At 36.4% G+C, this 20,407-nt stretch overlaps 3 protein-coding genes across 3 annotated transcripts; 2 read left to right on the top strand and 1 right to left on the bottom strand.

Moving 5' to 3' along the window:
• The first annotated feature begins 3,125 nt into the window (after positions 1-3,125).
• LOC114730223 (rho GTPase-activating protein 1-like) lies at positions 3,126-7,616 on the top strand. The gene is made up of 5 exons (XM_028917273.1): positions 3,126-3,657; positions 5,449-5,569; positions 5,804-5,923; positions 6,275-6,505; positions 6,865-7,616. Exons 1-5 carry the CDS (start codon positions 3,206-3,208, stop codon positions 7,402-7,404), a joined length of 1,464 nt encoding a protein of 487 aa, XP_028773106.1. The 5' UTR covers positions 3,126-3,205; the 3' UTR covers positions 7,405-7,616.
• A 2,014-nt stretch (positions 7,617-9,630) lies between these two features.
• LOC114730234 (protein FANTASTIC FOUR 1-like) lies at positions 9,631-10,837 on the top strand. The gene has a single exon (XM_028917282.1). The coding sequence runs from the start codon at positions 9,864-9,866 to the stop codon at positions 10,653-10,655; it is 792 nt and encodes a 263-aa protein (XP_028773115.1). The 5' UTR covers positions 9,631-9,863; the 3' UTR covers positions 10,656-10,837.
• An 891-nt stretch (positions 10,838-11,728) lies between these two features.
• Positions 11,729-15,668, bottom strand: LOC114730174 (N-carbamoylputrescine amidase-like). The gene is made up of 9 exons (XM_028917211.1): positions 15,562-15,668; positions 14,653-14,701; positions 13,933-14,024; positions 13,558-13,709; positions 13,440-13,486; positions 13,300-13,333; positions 12,833-12,999; positions 12,414-12,510; positions 11,729-12,143 (listed from the first exon to the last, which is right to left on the bottom strand). The coding sequence occupies exons 1-9, from the start codon at positions 15,645-15,647 to the stop codon at positions 11,968-11,970; spliced, it is 900 nt and encodes a 299-aa protein (XP_028773044.1). The 5' UTR covers positions 15,648-15,668; the 3' UTR covers positions 11,729-11,967.
• Positions 15,669-20,407: the final 4,739 nt, after the last annotated feature.

Here is a 20,407-nt window from a genome sequence, read left to right as displayed (position 1 = left end):
AGTGGAGTCATGTTAATCATAAATTCATAATCATACATTCTCTCGACCTCTGTGTGTTCCTTGAGAGAGTAAACGACCTGAGCAATTTGTTCAGTTATTAATGATACGAGTATTATTATTGTTGTTATTTTTTTTTATGTGTTCTGCTTCCCTATGCATTGAAATTTCTGCGTAAATTGTAAATTTCCATAACTTCCGAATTAACGGTTAGCTTCTTTGGATAATCATTGCCGTCAAGGAGCCCAAAACCTAATACGCGTCAAACATCCAATGATTCGGCTGCCCAAACGCATATCAACCGATTCCACTTCTGATTTTTAATCATCCCCTCATTCACAATTTTAATATGATCAATGTAAATGTGCGCGTGTTTATGTGGAGAGAGTCCATGTAAAGAATAAATAAATAAATAAATAAAAATGGAGAGCGAGTGAGGGGGAGAAAGACCTGTCATCGGGACGTGGATCCCCTGATCCTGTTACCTGCAGTGCGCCACAATTGCGAGCATATATGGACCGTTAATTATATCCAACAGCTACAGGCCTACAGCTAGCGTACTCCAGAATCCATCCTCTCTTTCCCCCCTCCCCTTTTTTCTTTTTTTCTTTTTTGTTTCCTTTTTGGTTTTTTTTTAAATTTAAAAAATTTTAAATTATTTATTCAACTCCAATGAAAAATTTTATTGTTTTGTTTTTATTTGCACTATGATTACTTTTCTTTCTCACACGTTACACGAGGGATAGATTCACAACTGCATTTGATTCCTACTGGCACTGAAATACAAATACTGAACGAATAGGAAAAAGATTACACAGATATAAATAACTTTTCATAATATATGTATGAAGAAAGGAAGGTATAAAAATACCCAACAGTGTTTGCAATCAAAAACTTTTAGTGAGATTTAAATCAAATATTAAAAATTTGGACAAGAAAAAATCTTAATGAGTTTGATTTAAAATATAGGAGAAGGGGGATTTTAAAATTTTAGTAAAGATAAAATATAAGATAAAAAAGTAATAAAAATTAATTAAAAACTTTTAACCCCACTTGTTCAATTTTTTTTAAATGAACCCATTAAAATTTTTTCTCACCTCTCTTCCCCTTCACTTTATTCATACCCAACGTACCCTAAGTTTTTTATATTCATTATATCAGGTTCTTCCATCACACATGTTTATGTATCCTATTTTTAAAATGTTAGTATTTAATTATAAATTCACATAAAACAAAAGAAAAATGTGACTATGTGTAATTAGAGAACTTGATATAATAGATATAAACAACTCGACCTAAGTTTTTTCTGAATTTATTATCAATAAGTAAAAAAACTATTTAATTACAAAAGTTTAAAGTAATAAAAAACGGATGGTAATAGACTAATAGTGGGAGTTGGGATGCAAGTTGCAACATAAGATAGAGATAAGCGAGGGGCAAATGAGGTGAGAGCTGTTGGATGCGATCAACGGTTCAAAATTTCGGAATCGTGAGGCAGTGTAGAGATGCTCACAGGAGGCGATCCCGTGCCGTGGCCATCGTTGTTGTCTACTTGTCTTACTTTTGACATTTTCTAACTTGACTTGGAAGGGAAATAACGCACTATGCTAATTCTTTATCCAAAGGAAACAATAGTGTTGTTCTTCTCCGTGGTTGTTCAATTTTCTTTTTGTTATCATATTGTCTATCTGCGATCTGCAACAATTCACCAGCTTTTACTCCCATCCACCTCATGTTCTTTCAAACGCGGAATGCGAGGCTCGCCGCCATATCACCATATACTAGTTCGCTTTGTTATTTTATCATCATTTAGCTTATAGCTATTACTTAATTCTAAATTTTATTTAACACCATTATTTTATATGCCAATATATATATCACGCATGGCTTGGCACACAGAACCAGATTTGACAAGCATATATTAAACATGTACTTGCAGCAGTATATTTTTACATTTTGTTATATATGTATTTGATTTGGGGTAATCTCAAAGTTTACTTGATAACTTTTGGATAACTCTTATGTAAAGAATACTCAAAAAGATCGAGTACTATGTATGGTAGTTAGCATATTTTTGTAGATATTATGACCAAGACAAATCAAGATTTTTCCGAGTGATCAGAAACAAAATTAAGAAGTGCAAATGTATTCTTCTTAATTTTATGTGAGTCTGTTTTCACATGATTCACCCCTTCCTTCTCTCACTCTTTTCATTAAACAAATGTAATTCAAATGTTTTACTTTGCTTTTTAACTATATATTTCTTTGACATCAAACGATAAAAAATTTTAGTCATCCCATCTTGGAGATTTTCACAAATATAGCAGAGTTCATAAATTTAAGGGTTTTTTCTGTCTTGTCTTTTAGAATCAAGTTCTCTCTCTAAGTTTGTGTTAATCGCAATTAGTGTTTTTATTGAGAGTTTTCCGACCAAAAAAGACTATGCTAATCTTTTAAGATTGTACTCTAACTTGTACTTGTCACGAGTCAGATCATAAACACCTTGGATATTTACCAAAACTTTCCAGCATAGTTTTCTTTTTTTTGGCCATAATTGGAGACGCGCATAACAGATTACTGTACTACCCACTATGCAGATTATACAAGGATCCTCGGTCCTCACCTTGAAGGCTTGAAACCTTTTTTTTTCCTCCCCTCCTTTTTGTCGAATGGTTTGAAGCTTTTAATAAAAGATTACTACTAATAAGGTCTGTAACGCAGATGAAGCGACAAATCTGAAGCGCCACCAAACTGTATATTATTATATTATTATTGCTCTTTCAACCTGCAACTTTCAACAACACTGATTTTGGACATGATTGAATATCCCTATTCTAAAATTTTCTAGCTCTCAATTCATTTCCCACCAATAAATTTTCTTTCTCTTTCCGTCTTTCCCCTTCACTTCCGCATCCTTCTGTATTCTAAGTCGTCTTTGCTTGCTGAACGCACCACAACACGCAACAACACATATAACTACTTTAAAAAATTCAGTTAATGATGCTCACGTCCCACATTCTGCTTACCCTTTTGCTTCAAATCAACTCCATCTTCAAATCTCTCTCTCTCAGTGAAATTCTCATATTGCTGAAGAAATCAACAAATATTTCCCTTTCATTATTGTTTTCTTAGTCCACAATATCTCTCAAGCGTTTTTGGGTTCTTGGGTTTTTTATATTTTAAGAAAAGTCCCCTTTCATTGCCAGCCATGACCGAGGTCCTTCATTGCCCTTATTCCCATTTTTCTTCCTCGTCAAGCAGAAGCTCTTCTCCTCCTCCTCCTCCTCCTTCACTTTCTTCCACAGCACTTCCCAGTAATGGCATTCTCTTCATCCAAGCAACACAGACTCGCTCGTCTTCTGTGATCGAGGAGGATCGTAATAATAATACAACGGCGTATTCAGACACTGATCAGGAGCTGAAGGACAGGGATAATAAGCACCGGAGCGAACAACTTTCTGTGTTGGCACTTGTTGCGACGCTTTTCAGGAAACCACTGATTGGCTGTAAGAGTAATAGGAGGGAGCTCTGCAAGATGGAGATCGGATGGCCGACTAACGTGCGCCATGTTGCGCACGTCACATTTGATAGGTTCAATGGTTTCTTGGGTTTGCCTGACGAATTCGAACCTGAAGTGCCCAGAAGGCCTCCCAGTGCTAGGTACTTCTTCTCCTTCTTCTAACTTTTTATAACCATCGCACGCCGAGTTCATTTCTCCTTCTTCTACTTCTTCTCAAGTGCCAAGCTTAATGAAATTCGGTTTCCAAACCGACGTTGACATGTTTATAATCATGCATGCTTTTAAGTATTACTACCTACAATCCTAATGATAAGACTTTATTTATAGTATACAAATAAGATCTTCTAATTAGGTAGTAATATCTTTACCTCTGTTCATGGCAAGAAAAATTTGCGACCGTGGAGTTACGTTAATGTGTCTAGCTAGCGTGTATGGTATATGGGTTAGACTCGAAATGGACGGATTACAAGTGTGAGGTCAATGGTTTTGAGACCACGATTTTTTTTTTTTTTTTCGTTTTACTTTTTGGCAGACGTGATCTCTAGTTTGGGATACGCACGGGCTTGAATCTTAATGATTTGGATCAGGGAGTTTAATAAATGACTTTGAAAATCATTTTGTGCCCCATGTAATAATTGATGAGGCAATCGATCTATTTTAACTGGTATACCCATTGGGCCTTTGATTTATTTCCCTTTTAGAGAAAAATCCAAGTTTCCAAGTTGCAAAGGGCGATTTAGTGACAAAATTCAACATACATATTCCAAATTGTCCACGGATTACAGGATGGTTTTCCCCCTCTGGGCCCTTAAGTCTTGTCCTGATTTTTTTGGGCGAACTATGATGGGACCAAAAAATTCGCAATCCCAATACCTGAGTTATGACCCCAAAAAAGCTATCTGTGTGAGATTTAGATTCGTATTGGGCCGAATAACTTTTTCATCGGAAACCCAAGTTTGAGCAAATTGACCTTTCCATTGTTTACTCTCTTTCTTTCTCACTTTCTTTGTTATTTCGCCTTCCATTTCATTTTTGTCCGCTGAGCAACCCCGATTAAGTCTAGTAGAAGACATTTTTTCATGATAAACTAAGATTAAAATCCTCATTACAAAAGGTACTGATATTTAAGTACCCAACAATACTTCAAATTGAATTGTTTCTAACAGAAGAATACTCATGAATAGCAAAAAAACTCATTTTTGTCATTAGTCTTCGTTATTTTTTACTGCTTAGTCCTTTCTGCTATCTGTCTCTTATATTTGTCCTAATGCTTGTAATGTATTTTGGAATTTAATTATATATATTATTTATTAAACACATCTAATTATATATCTGATACTCTCCCGGTCCTTAATATAGGACCCAATTATTGAATTGGTTTTGGTCTTAAATATAAGACCCATTTCTCATATTTATCAATTTTCTCTAAATTACCCCTATAGATACTCCCTCAACCATAATCAAGTAGAAAAGGGAGATGGGGTATTAAGAAAGATGATTATGATATTTTAGGAAAAACGTGTCACATTTTTTATAATTAACTAACTTACCTAACTTCTTTAATCTAATCAAATTAGTTAAGTGAGTCTTATATTAAGGACGGGAGGAGTATAATAAATAAATCTTTCTTTTTTAAATATTTACAAATAGTTCTTTTAGAGTAATATTTTAAATGATTGTGAAGAGTCTTGTGATAGTCACCCGCATCCCCATTTCCTTTCGCTTTCCATACTTAACGTATATCTTCCATGCTTGATCTTGCCTATACAAGTAAACTAATGACTCCATTTCGTCCCCCCCCCCCCCCCCGGGGTCGTATAAGACTGTTTACTTCTGAATGTTGATTAAATTATGATTCCTTTATAGATAATCTGTTTTTGCTGATTCTTCACGCAAGCACTCCAACTATTTCTTTGAATTGTCCCATATAGTGCCACTGTCTTTGGAGTTTCAACAGAATCCATGCAGCTATCATTTGACTCCAGAGGGAACAGCGTGCCAACTATTCTGCTATTAATGCAAAAACGCCTGTATAGTGAAGGAGGTTTGCAGGTTTTAACCAGTTCATTATCATTATCAATTTCTCTTTTTCCTATTTTCCAGCTTCTTCTCATTTAGACTTCTTAGCCGCTACAAACATTATGCATAAAATAGCCAAAAAGGACTGTCCTGCTCGGATGCTTTTGTATCATCTGCTCTAGACTCTAGAGGGACTTACACTCTCTAAGTTTCTACTGTTTGCCAATTTGATTGTTAATGGATGAATTGTTAAATTCACTTGTGCAGGCAGAGGGCATATTCAGAATTAATGCAGAAAATAGTCAAGAGGAATATGTTAGGGACCAATTAAACAGGGGAGTGGTCCCTGAAGGCGTTGATGTACATTGCTTAGCGGGACTTATCAAGGTATAAAATCGCAGGTCAAATTGCCTTCGATTCCTCTCTTCTAGTGCATTTGTTCATATATCCTTGTGTTGAAATAGATATTGTATTGATGAATGAATTTGCTCTCAGAATTTATGATATTCACGACTAGTTTATTTGTATAGGTCTAATGAACAGTACAATTGTTCAAACCGACTATCGAATTGATATAAAAGTGCAATAATGTATTTTGCAGAGAGAATTTAGAGGTCCATGAGAAATCAGTTTCTGTGGCTGCTGCTAACAAATTTGCTATATGTCTGTGTGATTCTGTTTAATGCTTAGTTTGCACTTAATCTAACAATTGGTTTGATATTCTTGTACATTACCAAGGCTTGGTTTAGGGAACTGCCAATAGGCGTTCTGGATTCCTTATCACCTGATCAGGTAATGAAAAGCCAAACTGAAGAGGAGTGTGCTGAACTAGCAAGGAATCTGCCTCCCACTGAAGCTGCCCTCTTGGACTGGGCAATCAATCTGATGACTGACGTTGTCCAGTATGAACATCTGAATAAAATGAATGCACGCAACATTGCAATGGTTTTCGCCCCAAACATGACTCAGGTAGGCTCCTCTAAGTTCCTAATTCTAGAGGAAATACAATAAAGTGACATGGTATTATCCCACTAAATGCTGCAAACTGGATCTCATGCACCAAATGCATGGAGCTTGAGACTAGAAGCCATAATATTCATAACTCAGCACTGTGAACTGTGCGGTTTTCCGCAAGTTTCTGACTTACATATATCTATTTATTGATATTGATTCTAATTAGAAGTTATAATATTGGGATGTGCCCTTTCTCCAAAGGGGGTGTCTGGTGAAGTACTATGATTCCTAGTAAATTTGACAGTGCAATGGTCTATCTATACAAATTTGATGGCGGGGATGTCAATGACAGAATTCTGACCTTCTGAATGCAGATGGCCGACCCTCTGACTGCGTTGATGTATGCAGTTCAAGTGATGAACTTCTTGAAGACACTGATACTAAGGACGCTGAGGGAAAGAAGGGATTCTATAGTGGAACCTTCGCCTGGTTTTCATTTAGAGCCCTCTGATGATAATAGTCACCATAGCCCTATACAGTTCTGCCAGCCAGATTCTGCTAAAGATAATGAAGAGGCTCAGGCCCTCACAACTGAAAACACTGTCTCAGAAAGTAACCCTGCCCCTGATTCCCACCAGGAAACCAACTTAACTGGAGGAGAATCTGGTGGTTTGGAGACTTCTTCTGAAAACCCAGTATGCCACGAGGATTTGTATTGTGATTATCCACCTAAAGGAAATGTTGGGAAGAGCAAGACAGGCCAATCAAGCAATTCGAATTCAAGAAAGGGATCCAAGAAAACCAGAGACCATCAATCCTCTAACCAAGGAACAACGACTGTTGAGAAAACCAAGGGAACCAGTAAACTGAGTCGCATAAATTCAAGATCTGAGAAGGCAGAACCATGGCGGTGAAACAAGCACAAACATGCTGGAGTAAACTTATTCTATAAACATTGTGGCATTGTAAATTTGTTTGATTGTTAAGTGTTTATTGTATTGTTTCGTTTATTTGCCGGGATCTATGAATACACTAGATTGTAATGAATCCTGGTTATCGTGTGTTTGCTTGTCTTCTCATATTTATTCCCGAATAATAGTTGAAATGTATGTTGCTTTATTCACAATGCTTTTGGGTTCCCACATTAACATGAAAATCCTTCTAAATTGTTGCTTAGAGAAGGGTGAAAAGTGGGGGGAAATTCACTTTCAACTCACTTTCATTCCTGGAGAGAGAGGAGTGAAAGGCAAGAAGTTGTGGCTCTAGAATGGGAGTGGGTTGCATCACGCTTTCAACCATTTTAACTTTAGTTGTATTCAAGCAAATATTAATTCATTTTCATTTGAAAATTTCATCTTTCCAATTTTCCCTTGGATATTTTTCAGTTCAATCAAGGACTGTACGTCCCAACATCAGATTTTTAGTGATATATGTATACAATACGATTTGCGCGATTGTGAAAAGTCAGGTCCACAAAATATAGACAAAATTGATGACGTTTCATGAGAGGTGGCAAGCGAGCTGAGGAAAGAAGACCAGGCGATAATGATAATGGGAACATTGGAACTTTTTTAAAACATGGAAGCAATCGATCTATATTAGTTGTACTTATATGCATATCATGATAAGGCGGTGAAAACGAGGGCAGAGAATCAACCATTTTCCTAGATAAGATGGTACAAGTAAAAAGGATTGAAACCGAATATTCCTCTTGTTCCTTCCAGAAATGATAATTACCGGAGGCAAAAGGCACAGAGGCACGTGGCGACTAGTATCTTGCCTTCACATTGGTTCAAAAATCTGCATATGTGTAGGATAGAAGATACTCATTTGGTAGTAATAAAAACTCCACCTTCCCTTACATATATGATTTTCAGACTTAAACTTCGCGAGAAGTGGGTTAGATAAATCTAGAAATCACCAATTACCCATAAAATTGTAGCTTAAAAGAGGGTTGTATTATAGATTCATTACAAGGACAACCTCTGTAATATAGCATGGTTTAACCTGGGCCAGTGTGACTCAAAAGTCTTCTTGGTTCAAGTGACATAACTTGCCTTCCGAAAACTTGGTGTATTCTGAGCCAAGGAGATGCATGTTTTTCTTGTTTATTAACGACTTGATTCAAGCCCTGAGTTGCTGGATGAGGTCCTCCCAAAATTTGTGATCACAATTCAACGACTAGGTAGCCTTCCACCTGTCCAATCATTTTATAGACACGTGTTGCCACAAAAGTCCACTAGAGAAAGCCACGTAGCTTTTGATATTGAAATGTGAAAGGCCACTTGGGAAGGAAACAAGTGGCTCAACTATGTGAGAATGTGGAGAGTTTAAGAGCAGAAAATGGTATTGGCAATCACATCAGCATAGTCTGGACGCCACCATTAAGAGTAGATGACACCGTCAACAAAAGTTTGATGGAATTTGGCTTCCACATACTAAGAGGGTTGTGGTCCTCTCCCATTTTTGTTTGCACCAGAGGGCATTGTTGAGATGCTATGGTTCTGCCCTTCTTCACGTATCAAAAGAAGAAATGCTATATATGCATTTTGCTGTCATTTTTTTGTCTGCTACAATTTGTGTTACATGTCTACACTTCAAACCAATTTATCAGGCCTATGAAAACTTGTACCCCAAATTTGACATTTGTTTTGATGATACCAAGATTGACATGATTGTTCAATTGAACAAGAGAAAAATCATAATTTTAGTCTACCATACATTCAGAAATAATTTTAAGCTAAGGTTTGACGTTGTCTATAGCTCACGAATAGTGCGACTTTCTATCTATGAATCTTAAATTTTATTGTGCCAAGAATATAACACAATTATTGATATAAATATAAAAGTTACAAGAAGTTATACTGTTCATAAGTCATAAATATGACTTTATCTTTAAGGTATGTTCACATCTATTTTGAATTTTCCTTGCAACCATTATGGGACCCACTTCTTGTTTAAGTGGACGTTTAGTTTTTAATGTAATGTCACTTTTAGATGCTTTTGTACACAAAATCCACTATAATTTAAAAAAAAAAAAAGTAATGATGATCATCAAACCCGCGTTGGTGTGGTCATAAAAACACTGATGTCTCATACCCGATGCACTCTTGAGTGACTATAATAAAACCCAACTTCTACATATAGTAGGGTGAATGTCACCCAAATTACTTGAATTCAAACCAAGCTCCCCACCTATAACTACCCATTTAATTCCGCAGTCCACTCCATCACAAAAAGACTCCAAAATCAGAGTTCCCTCTTGGCTTTTGCAGATCATGCTTCTCTCGTGCCCTCTATCTTCTCCTCTCTTTCCCTTTCTCTAGAGAACATTGATCTTCCTATAGAAGAATACTGCACGGCAAGTTCAGCCATGGCAGCTTGCAGAAGTCTGCAGCACATCTTCGAAAACCCATTGCCAGAAAACCCAACTCTACTTGAATCCCTCTCATTTAGCCAAATTAAACCTAAAAAACCCATAGAGCAAAGCTCATTCACTGAGATATTTGGTGAGCTCCATTTCAAAGAGAGTCCAGACTTATCCTTTCCTCCACCAGCATGTTATTCTTCATCATCACTAGAATCGGTTCCCCAGAAAGATACTGTGAGAGCTCCAGAATCAAAAAGCCACTCCAAAAGTCTCCGAGGCAGTGAAAGTCTGCAACTTTGCACTGAGGGACTTGGCTTCGAAAGCTCAGATAATGTTGAAGAATTGAAGAATGGAATGAATGAAACTTGGGAGGTGCTGAAAGTGAAAGAGGATATTCCTTTAGGAAATTCGAGCAATGGCCAGCACTATGGGAGGAAGTCAAGGGGAAGTGTGGGAGAGACACAATACCCTCCTCCTATTTCTTGTATAGGGAAGAACGGGAAGCCATGGGTTTGCTTCAGGTCTTACAGAGACAATGGGAGATTTGTGCTGAAAGAAATAAGAATACCTACCAAGGAATTTCTTCATGCTCATAGGGAAAATGGAAGGCTGACGCTCAACTTTGTTCAGCCTGATGATGATGTTCTTCTGCAAGAAGATGCTGAAGAAGAGGAGGAGGAGGAGGAAGCAGAAAACGAAGAAGATGATGAAGAAGCAGAAGAAGATAGTGGAAATGGAGAAAGTGGTACTAATGAAACAGATCAAGTGAATGTAGAAAATGGTGTTAGTGTTTAAACATATATATGCATTCCTCTGATATGTATCAGTTTTTTTAATAAGAAAAAGGGATGATTTGTATGCATGAGTTAGGTACAATGCCTAGCTCATTTTGTATCGATTCATAGGAGGAAACTCTTGGATACTTGTGTACGTGATCTCTTCATCGATATAGTATATCCCATCATTTGCCCTTTTTTGTCCACGTAAATCTCAAGCTATTTCAAATCAGATCATAGTTTCACTTAGCATATGAGTTTCGTGAGGTTAAACTGACCTGACGCGTTCTCTGTTTCCAAAAAATTGGCTACGTCGAAGATTCTGTGGCCAAAAGGGGTTGACTCACTTGAAACTAGCGATGTTTAGCATGCGGTTTTCTCGAACGTACACATGAACTGAACGATAAATTATTTTAGGTATAACCCACCATTTCTATATTATTTAAAGTAAATATAACACAAGTTTAAAAATTTTCATAATTATTATACTCATATTTTAGGAAAGGGATGGACTAGAGAGAGATAACCGTTCTTTTGAAGGGGGGGGGGGGAGATCACCGTTCCTTTTGGTTCTGGTCTTCACAGAGATGAAGAGTCAAGAAACACAGCGTATTCTTGGAAGAAATATGGCATCTATTTGTCCACAAATAAAAGGATATTTTTCTCACGAGAATGGCCGCGGGAGAATACAAGAAAGCTCTAGCAAGAGAATCCTTGTGCCCCTGTTCCTCTTTTTATCTCTCTTTTCTGAGAGTATCTTCTTTATTGAACTTTTAACTTCGTAAATTAAAGAAGGCAAGTGGACAACAAAGTTTTTTCCACAATAAAAGCAGATTGGAACCCAATTGGATAGATTTTTTTTTCAAAAAAAAAAAAATCCATTTGATAGAATTGACGTATACCTTTAAAAAGGGAGAAAACGACATTTCTGCCTAAAATAAGATCTTTATATCAAGGCGATCACAGGACAAATGAATCTTCATCTGCAGGATCATGCTTCGCAACTCACATATCTAAGCAATTTGACTAATCTTTTGTGGAGTAAACAGCAATCTCCCACACTATCAACATGGACAAAACACAAGGCTTGAGAGATGATATGAAGTGATTCAAGTTAATCATAATAACCGAAAGATCTAATACAGAATATCCGAGTACTTGGCTGAATGGCTCTCAAGTCTACATATTTATTGAATTACAATGGACTGGTAGATAATAATATTTGTTCACCCTCATTATTGATGATGATACATGTCCTGGAGGCATTTAGAGGACTAAAACATCCCATACATAATTCCATAACAATGTCGTGGAGGCTTTTTTTTTTTTTTTTACAGAACAGTATTGGTGCCATCTAGTGTCAGTAGCACCTTATATAGTTCTGGTCGGCGATCTCGGAATACACCCCAACAATGTCGCTGTGATTTGATCTTGTCCAGGTCAAATTCAGCGATAAGAACAGCTTCTTCTTTATCATCAGCAGTTGAAACAATTTCTCCAGTAGGTCCTGTTCATTGAAACAAAGTAAACAAGATTCAGAATAGTTATATTTGCAGCTAAATTCCTCAGATGATGAAGAAAATGACATTGAGTTTACTGAACTATCATGAACAAGAAAACAGAGGAGGGGGCTACAGAGCAAGAAGATACATCAAGATTCAAGAGTTGAAAGATGATCAGTTTTCAATTTTTCATTGAAAGACCCCATTCCATTATTAGTCAGGGATTAAGGCTTTTTTTTTTCCCGACGCACTAAAACAAAGGTCAGAATAACTACCTGCGATAAAAGAGTTTCCATAAAATGTAATCTCACTTTTCCCATGCTCAGTGTCAATTATCTCCTTTCCTATTCGATTTGAAGCCACAACAGGCACCTGCAAATTCCAGAATTATTTTATTCAATAGCTTGGAGAGTAAAGACTTCAGTAGCATTTACTGTACGCTTTTTCTTAATTTCTTCCAAGAATTTGAAAATCCCTATACTATTTGGGGCACATAAATTTAAATATTTCTTTTTCTTAAATATCTCATTAATGATCCGACCCAAAAAAATTCTCATTAATAGGGTTCCAAGGGCAAAGGAGATTATACTTTGCACATGCCAAACACCACGTTAGTGAAACTTCTTGAACAGAAACATTGATGTAAATGTAAAAGAAATATTTGTGAGCATGTCAAGTGATCTACAAAACCTACCAAATTGGCCCCAGCATGTCCTTGCATAACCCGCTTCCAATGATCACGGGAGTCTAGCCCTTCGTCTTGAGGTTCAGACCCAATAGCCGTGGGATAAAGCAAAACCTCAGCACCTTGAAGAACCATTGCCCGTGCTGCCTCTGGAAACCACTGATCCCAGCAGATAGCTGACATTAAAATTAAAACATAATAATTGTCAGACTCAATCTCCCGTATCCTCAGTGAAGTTCCATCTGGCAGAAAGATTAAAAATAAAACTTCCGAAATGTTACTTGTTGCAAAAGTATATCCTACAGTAAAACCAAGGCCAAACAACTCGGAAAAAATTACAGGTACAATGCCTTTCCGTCTGTCTTAGACGTCTTCATAGTTGATGCTAAATACCAAACAAAGGGTTAACATCACCTTCTCAGAGAGCAGGTTAATAGAATAAACTGTGAACAGTAAAAGTAATTCTTTGGTCTTACCAGCTCCAATCTTTGCAAATTTGGTCTGGAAAACCTGTTTTGAAAGACATCCAATGTTACAATATCATCCCAGAAACCATAAAACAAAAACGAGCCACTAAAAGCAGTGGATATTGGTAAAGTTTATCCTTGGTGCCCACCTTAAAGCCTGTGTCACCTGGATTAAAATAGAACTTTTCCTGGTAACCTGTAGAAAGGGTTAATGATTTAAGTTGTTTGGATGGTAAACTATGCTCAAATAACCTCAAAATTTCATACCTGGTCCATCTGGGATGTGTGACTTTCTGTAGACCCCAAGATCAGTTCCATCAGCATCAACAATGGCTATAGAATTATAATGTGCATTGTTTGCCTCCTCAAAGAAGCTAACAGGTATGACTACACCTAACTCCTTAGCAAGTTTCTGCATCCTATAGCATGCGAATGGAAATAAAAGATATGATTAACTGCAAAGTCAATGCAAGTTAAAGTCATATTCAAATTTTATTCCTGTCCACTAAAGGCTTAAAAAGAACCGTATATGATTCAAGCCAAAATGGCATGCCAACATTGACTGACAGAAGTAATAACCTTCAAAGAGTACCTACAAAAGACACAGAGAACGAAACTACAAAAGACAGTTCTCCTATGAACCTTAGAATTGTTGGGTGGCCCTCATGAGGCTTAGCTCTTTGAATGTAATCCTCTCTCTGTGCCTGACAGAAGTAATAACCTTCAAAGAGTTCCTACAGTCATTCGTGAGGATGAACTAATCAACAACCCATCAGGAATGCAATAACCATCAGAAGTAATGAGTCCACTACAATGTCCTGCCATTGGACAGAAATCCATTGTTTCCATAAAAACATCTAACACCAAGAAATTCAATTTCCCTTAGATGGAAGGTTTTAAGCTGAAATTAAAAGTTAAGCATCAAATGAAGCAAGACCAACGACCATCATAGAATCAATCCTGGCCGAACAATTTATACAAATGAATAATTTATAGGTGGAATAGCACATTGTTCAAATCTAACACCAATTCCATTTGATACAACATAGTAAAATGAACGATTTTGCTTTCTTCATCACTTAACCAGATCCTATATTTGGCATTTAGAATATCGCTTAGCTTATCTTTTCCAGCCCAATGAGAGAACAATGGCATTTATAAAAGCAACGGAAGAAAAGCCGCTGTGCAATCAGATTATAAACTGTAGATAATCCCTTCATGAAATAATTAGGAAGCACAAGCCTTTCGCTTATAAACAATATGAATCCAACAAAAGATGTAGTGTTTTAGAATTTCTATAATAGTGTAAAATAAGGAGGGAGCATGCAAGAGCTAGACAGCCCGCATTCAAGATTTACAAACCTGAATAAGAATAATATTTGCACCTTTTTTATGAGCAGCTCTAACAAGCCTGCACAGAAGAGCCAGAAGCATCAAATGACATCCATAGATATATTGTCATTGATAATTACGGTAATTTTTTACGTCGTATGATTGAAATCACATGGAAACGGAAAAAGAAGTAGCCTCAGAAAGACACAGCCCATAAGATAGAACTATATGTACTTTATTTAGCATCTAAATGTCACAGAACCCGTAAGATCGAACTGTTTCTAAACATCTAAGTAGCAGCCAGGAAACTTAAAAAAGACGCCGCTCTTCCTGGACAAAGAAGAAGAGCAGAATGCTGGATCGGTTGCAGCAAGAACTATCGCAAAGCATTTGCAAACATTACTGTATCCCAAAAATATATATATATTTATGTATATTTGCAAACATTCCAGGATTGAAATATGCGCAATGAGTTGAACTGATTTGCTCGAGACCCTAGCCCAACTATAAACAATTTTAAACTGGAACCAGAAATTGGGTTCTAACAAAGAAACTGGCTCAAGATTTGTGAGGAGAATTTTGCACGAATTTAACATGGATTCCTCAAGAAATGTTCAAATCTTTGTCTAACAATCAAAGTTCTTTGAAGTAGTCCGCCTTCAAGAAAGTTGTCATGTGGATTCCATAGAGAAGAACTATAGGTTTTAGCTGTTGCACAAAGCAGTGATATTAAACATTCGAAGGTTAACACAATCTGTAATAAATGAGCGATGTACAGACTTCTGATCATGGAAAGGGTAAAGTAGAAATCTTTTTATCGCGGGTAGCTCAAGATTTTCTATACAAGTGTGATCAAGTTCAGCTTTTTAGACATTAAGAGTGTGAATTAGGGCTGTAAGGAAAGATGATCAATCAAAAGTGAGTTCCAAACATGGGCACCTCTCGGCGGTGGCGACATTGGTTGAGACGTCGTCAGTGCAGGCAAACTGTAGAGCTGAAACCACCACGTTTCTGCCCTTCTCCATTTTGCTCGCGGGGTTTGCCGCCCAAACGCACGGAGGCTACTCTCGATAGCGTTTAGCTATGGGAAGCGCTCAGTGATCCGTGGCGGCGCCACTTTATTTGAGAATTTTTGTTTTTTTGTTTTTTGTTTTTTTCCTAAACGGCCGTCTTGCTCCCAAACGCGGTTTTGATGTTTGATTCCAAAAACCCCAACAAAATTCATAAACGCTGAGGGTGGTTTTGTTATTGCGTTGAGTAGATGGTGCTGTCCCGTGCAACTAATTTATTCGTTGACTAGTGGTGCTGTCCCGTGCAACTAATTTATTGCGTTGACTAGACTGTGCTGTCCCGTCCATTGCACGGGGAGCAATTAATTTAAATGAGAACCTCACCTAAAATAATGTCTCTTTACACTTTAAAAAAAAAAATCAAAGTGTTAACAGTACAAACATTGAAAAAACTGAGTTCTCCCTCTCTTGTACTATCGCGCGGTTCAACCTTATCTTATATGGCGATGCTTCCACGTAACATTTGGAGACCATTTTATTTGCAATTCTCTAAGTATCTCCCAATAGATTAAATTGGTATTTGACTCTCTCTTTTTTGTTTTTCTCCCTAAGCACGTCCCACCACCATGCTTTAACGTACTGATGAAAATATCTGATATTGTAATTAGGTCGAATATCATTACTCACTAAGGGGAAAAAAATCTCTATTGCGCCTATAATCCACAACAATATGATGAAAATATCTAAAGCTAATAAATGCGTAATTTCCAGATGCTTTTCATAGTGCTTAATTTGTTGTTTACTAATATTATTATTTGATACAAAGAAAGTTACCAGAATCACCATGCGCCATTAAATGCCATCTTCCATCAATTTCACGGTCTTCATTTAGTGCTCACCATAATAATAAATATTATGTGCTCATCACTATAATACAATTTAAACCATCCAAAATCTAATATGGATGGTTCAGATTTAAATTTTTAGTATATAATTTTTTTAAGTGATAAATTTATTTTTTAAAGATATGTTAGTTATGATATTATATTTATTTAAAATTCTGTATCTATTAAAATAAAAAGTTGATTAAAATATATTAAAAAAACTTAAATTCAATATGAACTATCTAAAATCGATCTGAATTGTTCAAATTGTGATGAGCATTCCATACTTATCATTGTGGTGAGCATGGAATGTGCTTCCTGTATTCGTTGGTGATTTTGAAAGGGATCTAGTTTCAGCGCTGATCACAATGATGAGCACCATGATACTCATCAAATGTCAACTATTCAAATTTAATATGAACAGCTGAGATTTAATATTTAATATTTTTGTTTCTTAAAAAATATTTTTCTTTTAATAGGTATATAATCCAAAATAAATATAATATCTTAACTATAAGTTTTTTAAAAAAATAAATTTTTACTTGAAAATCATCAATTGAAAATTTTAAATCCAGACTATAAAAATTGATTTTAAATAGTTTAGTATTCCTTTTATCTATTTGGTAATAAGTTGTTGCGGCTCCTCAAATTGACATGGCAGCATTAGTTTTAAATATGGCCTTGTGATTTTTAACTGAAAAATCAACCCACGCAGCTTTTCTCTTGCGCAACTGTCCCTATTAATCTTTTATTTCTTCAATGACAATAACATAATATAGCCGATGGACCAGATGCGTACAAACAACAAACAACCAACATGATCTTAACTTCTATTTTTTCAGATGAAAATCTTATACTACCAATAACCTATTCTATGTTTTATGTTAAACATGAAAACACTAAAGTTTTATGAACATAAACATTGTTATTGTTAATGGAAGGTTTTTTTATGCGCAGAAATCCTGCATCTGATTATGATTTATTATCATACTAAAAGTAACAATGTTTATATGATCACATATAATTATGTTCATGTGTATGCAACCATACATGTTGCCATGTTAGTGAGTTACTTGAAGTGATTGTCGCAAAGGTTTCCTTAGCGAGTTGTATATATAGTCCTAAAAAAGTTTTGGCAACAAAGAAATAGATTGTCTCATTAGTGAGTTGTAGCTTTGAAAAAATCTCACTCATTAAATTTGACGCATAAACATTGTCATTGTTAGTGTCCAAATCAAGGAAGCAAATTAATATTCTCAAAGTACTACTTGGCCATAACAGCGAGGAGTTAATATCTCATTTCCATAATCTGAAGTAATCATCAGCTTCACTGTCTATATTTTACAGCAGAGATATGTTCGCACTTTCAAATTGATCCGGCAATTGAGTGGAATTAAGGGAATAGAGGTTAAGTGAATAACTCTCTTGTCATACCTAATTTTAAACTTTTGACTTGCAGCTCTTGGACTTTTCCTTGTGATAAAGGATGAATGGCTTTTCCTTGTCAAATTAACTTTTTCAGAAGTTTTGACCGGTTTGGTTAGAGACAAATTTTAGAGCCTGCACCGTACTTTTGCAGGATAATTTTGCATTACCAAAAGTTATCTGCATACGAAGCTCTGTAGCACTTACAAGTCATTAGCTTAGAATTTAATTATTCATAGGATAAACCACCACGGTCCATATCATACATTCTAAGCAAAGGTCAGAGTACGTGTCCAAAAATCTGCGCAACATCTAACATCTTCCAATGTGCAGCACGTCAACTGATTGAAAAATCCACCCCCATGAACCTTTTTACTACTTGACATCCTATCCCGTCTTATTCCATGAACCATCGCACTAGATCTTAAATGTGAATCAGCATTTCAAAGCACATTATTTGATCATCACAAAAAGTCAAAAAAACATTCAAATGCTAAATAATAAAAGAATTTGGAGCATCCTTTGCATTTCGTGGCTCGGGAAGTTCTGCAGACATATACATGGTCAGTTAATAGTATCAAAAATATTCTATAGATATAGATGAAATTAATAGTTGGACTTCGATAGCACAACGTATAAAGTACAAGGTTTACATTTGACTTTAATTTTTATTTGCAACAGGATGCCCCTTTAGGGTGGAAGAGAAATACATGTTTAAAAGGTACACACACATGTTATTCAATTTCATCTTTTCTGGAAAATGACGTACTCTGTCTTTCTTTCACCTATGTGAATTAATTTCGTCTTTTGCGTAGATCGTTACAATTGGACAGAGAATGTAGAAAAACCCCATCAATTAATTTTGATACATTGTTTCAAATGCCAAATCAACAAAAACAAGTAAATAGAGGAGAGCAATGAGACATACTTCTTGAGGTTTGGACAAAGCTTCTTGACTTGGAAAAGATAACAACATTTGCACGTGCATTGAAGAAGGCCCTTGGATCGAATGAAGGTCTGGTCTGTGGGACCATAATTGTTGACAGGGCGTAGAAGCATTTTGTCTTCCTTTCTTTGATAGTGATCCTTCTTCACTTGCAAACATTTCATACATCTCCCTCTTTCTGCTATGTTCCTTGATCCTTTTGATAACATGTTCAAGGATGGAGAACCTAGAGAGAGTTGGTAGCCACAACATTGAATCTGGTTGGGAAAAAGATGAAATTTTGGCAGTATGAGAAAAAATGATAGCTGAAATATTACTGAAATGAGGAAATATAAAAGGGAGATAGAGGATTACAATATAAATGTACAATCGCTATTATCTCGTAGACTCGTTGTCCTCTTTAATATCCATACTTGTGAAAAAGAAGGGGGGATGTCATGAAGTGGAAACATCCACCATCCTTTTTCAAACGAACCTGAAGGCAAATGCAATGGGTATGAAGGTCAATGACATAATGTAAGAAGAAGGGGGGAAATAATCATCAAAGAAAGAAGACAAAAGCACCGCAAGCTGACTTTATCCGTCATATCCTCAGCGGTTTCTCTCCACTGTCACATCCTCACCTGAAAAGAATCACCACCGATCCCTCTTATCTCTGCCTCCCAACTGTCATGGCCATCATGATCATGGCTTCTCTGTTGTCACCAAGGCTGCTAGATCTCCCTACCGTCCTCACTGAGAAATGAAAAAGAAGAGTGCGATGAAATAGAGAGGGTGAGGACCAATGTGTAGCCCTCACTTCTGTCACTCACCTTCCTATGGCCATGATCTCCTCATCTCTGCTTCCCCAGCATCATCGCCATTCTCATCAGTGCCTCTCCGCTGTTGTCATCGTCACCAGATCTCCCCACCATCTTCAGTGTTTAACTCCTCATTAGTGAAGGCGTAGTCTGAAGACCAATGAAGAAAATCTGAGTGAGGTGGTTTGAAAAGAAATTGACAGTTGGAGGCTGAGAAAGAGGATATGAGAGGGGTTGAGAAGTGAGCCGTACGAGAGAGAGAGAGAGAGAGAATGTGTGATGCCGGAGAAATAGAAAGGACAAGACAGTGTTGACAGGATTCATAAATAGAGAAGATTCAAATTTCAAAATATAAGAAATGAGGCGGGATTTGAAATTCAAAATATAGTCTTTGCATGCAGCCATTTATATGAGTCATATGACACAGAACCCGAGAGACTATTATTAAGCCAAAAGCCCCTTATAAACAGTAAAATGAGTTTGAAGCTAAAGAATAGGTCATTTGAGTCGTGGTTTGAGTTGAATAGTATTAAAAGATATATTGATATATTGATGAAACCAAGAGTGGAATGGAGATAACTTCAGACCTCTTACGAGAAGTCAATCAAAATTTCTAATTGAGCAGGTGACTCGAGACAAGAGCCTCCATTATTTGAGGGTTACATTTGGTTTTGGCTCGCATCTCAAAATTTATTTTTATAAATTTCAAGACAATCCAAC

Source organism: Neltuma alba, unplaced genomic scaffold, assembly GCF_004799145.2.
Source record: "Neltuma alba isolate B1F8T4 unplaced genomic scaffold, ASM479914v2 tig00002501_pilon, whole genome shotgun sequence".
Lineage (NCBI taxonomy): Eukaryota > Viridiplantae > Streptophyta > Magnoliopsida > Fabales > Fabaceae > Neltuma > Neltuma alba.
This window is presented reverse-complemented; position numbering and strand designations above follow the sequence as displayed.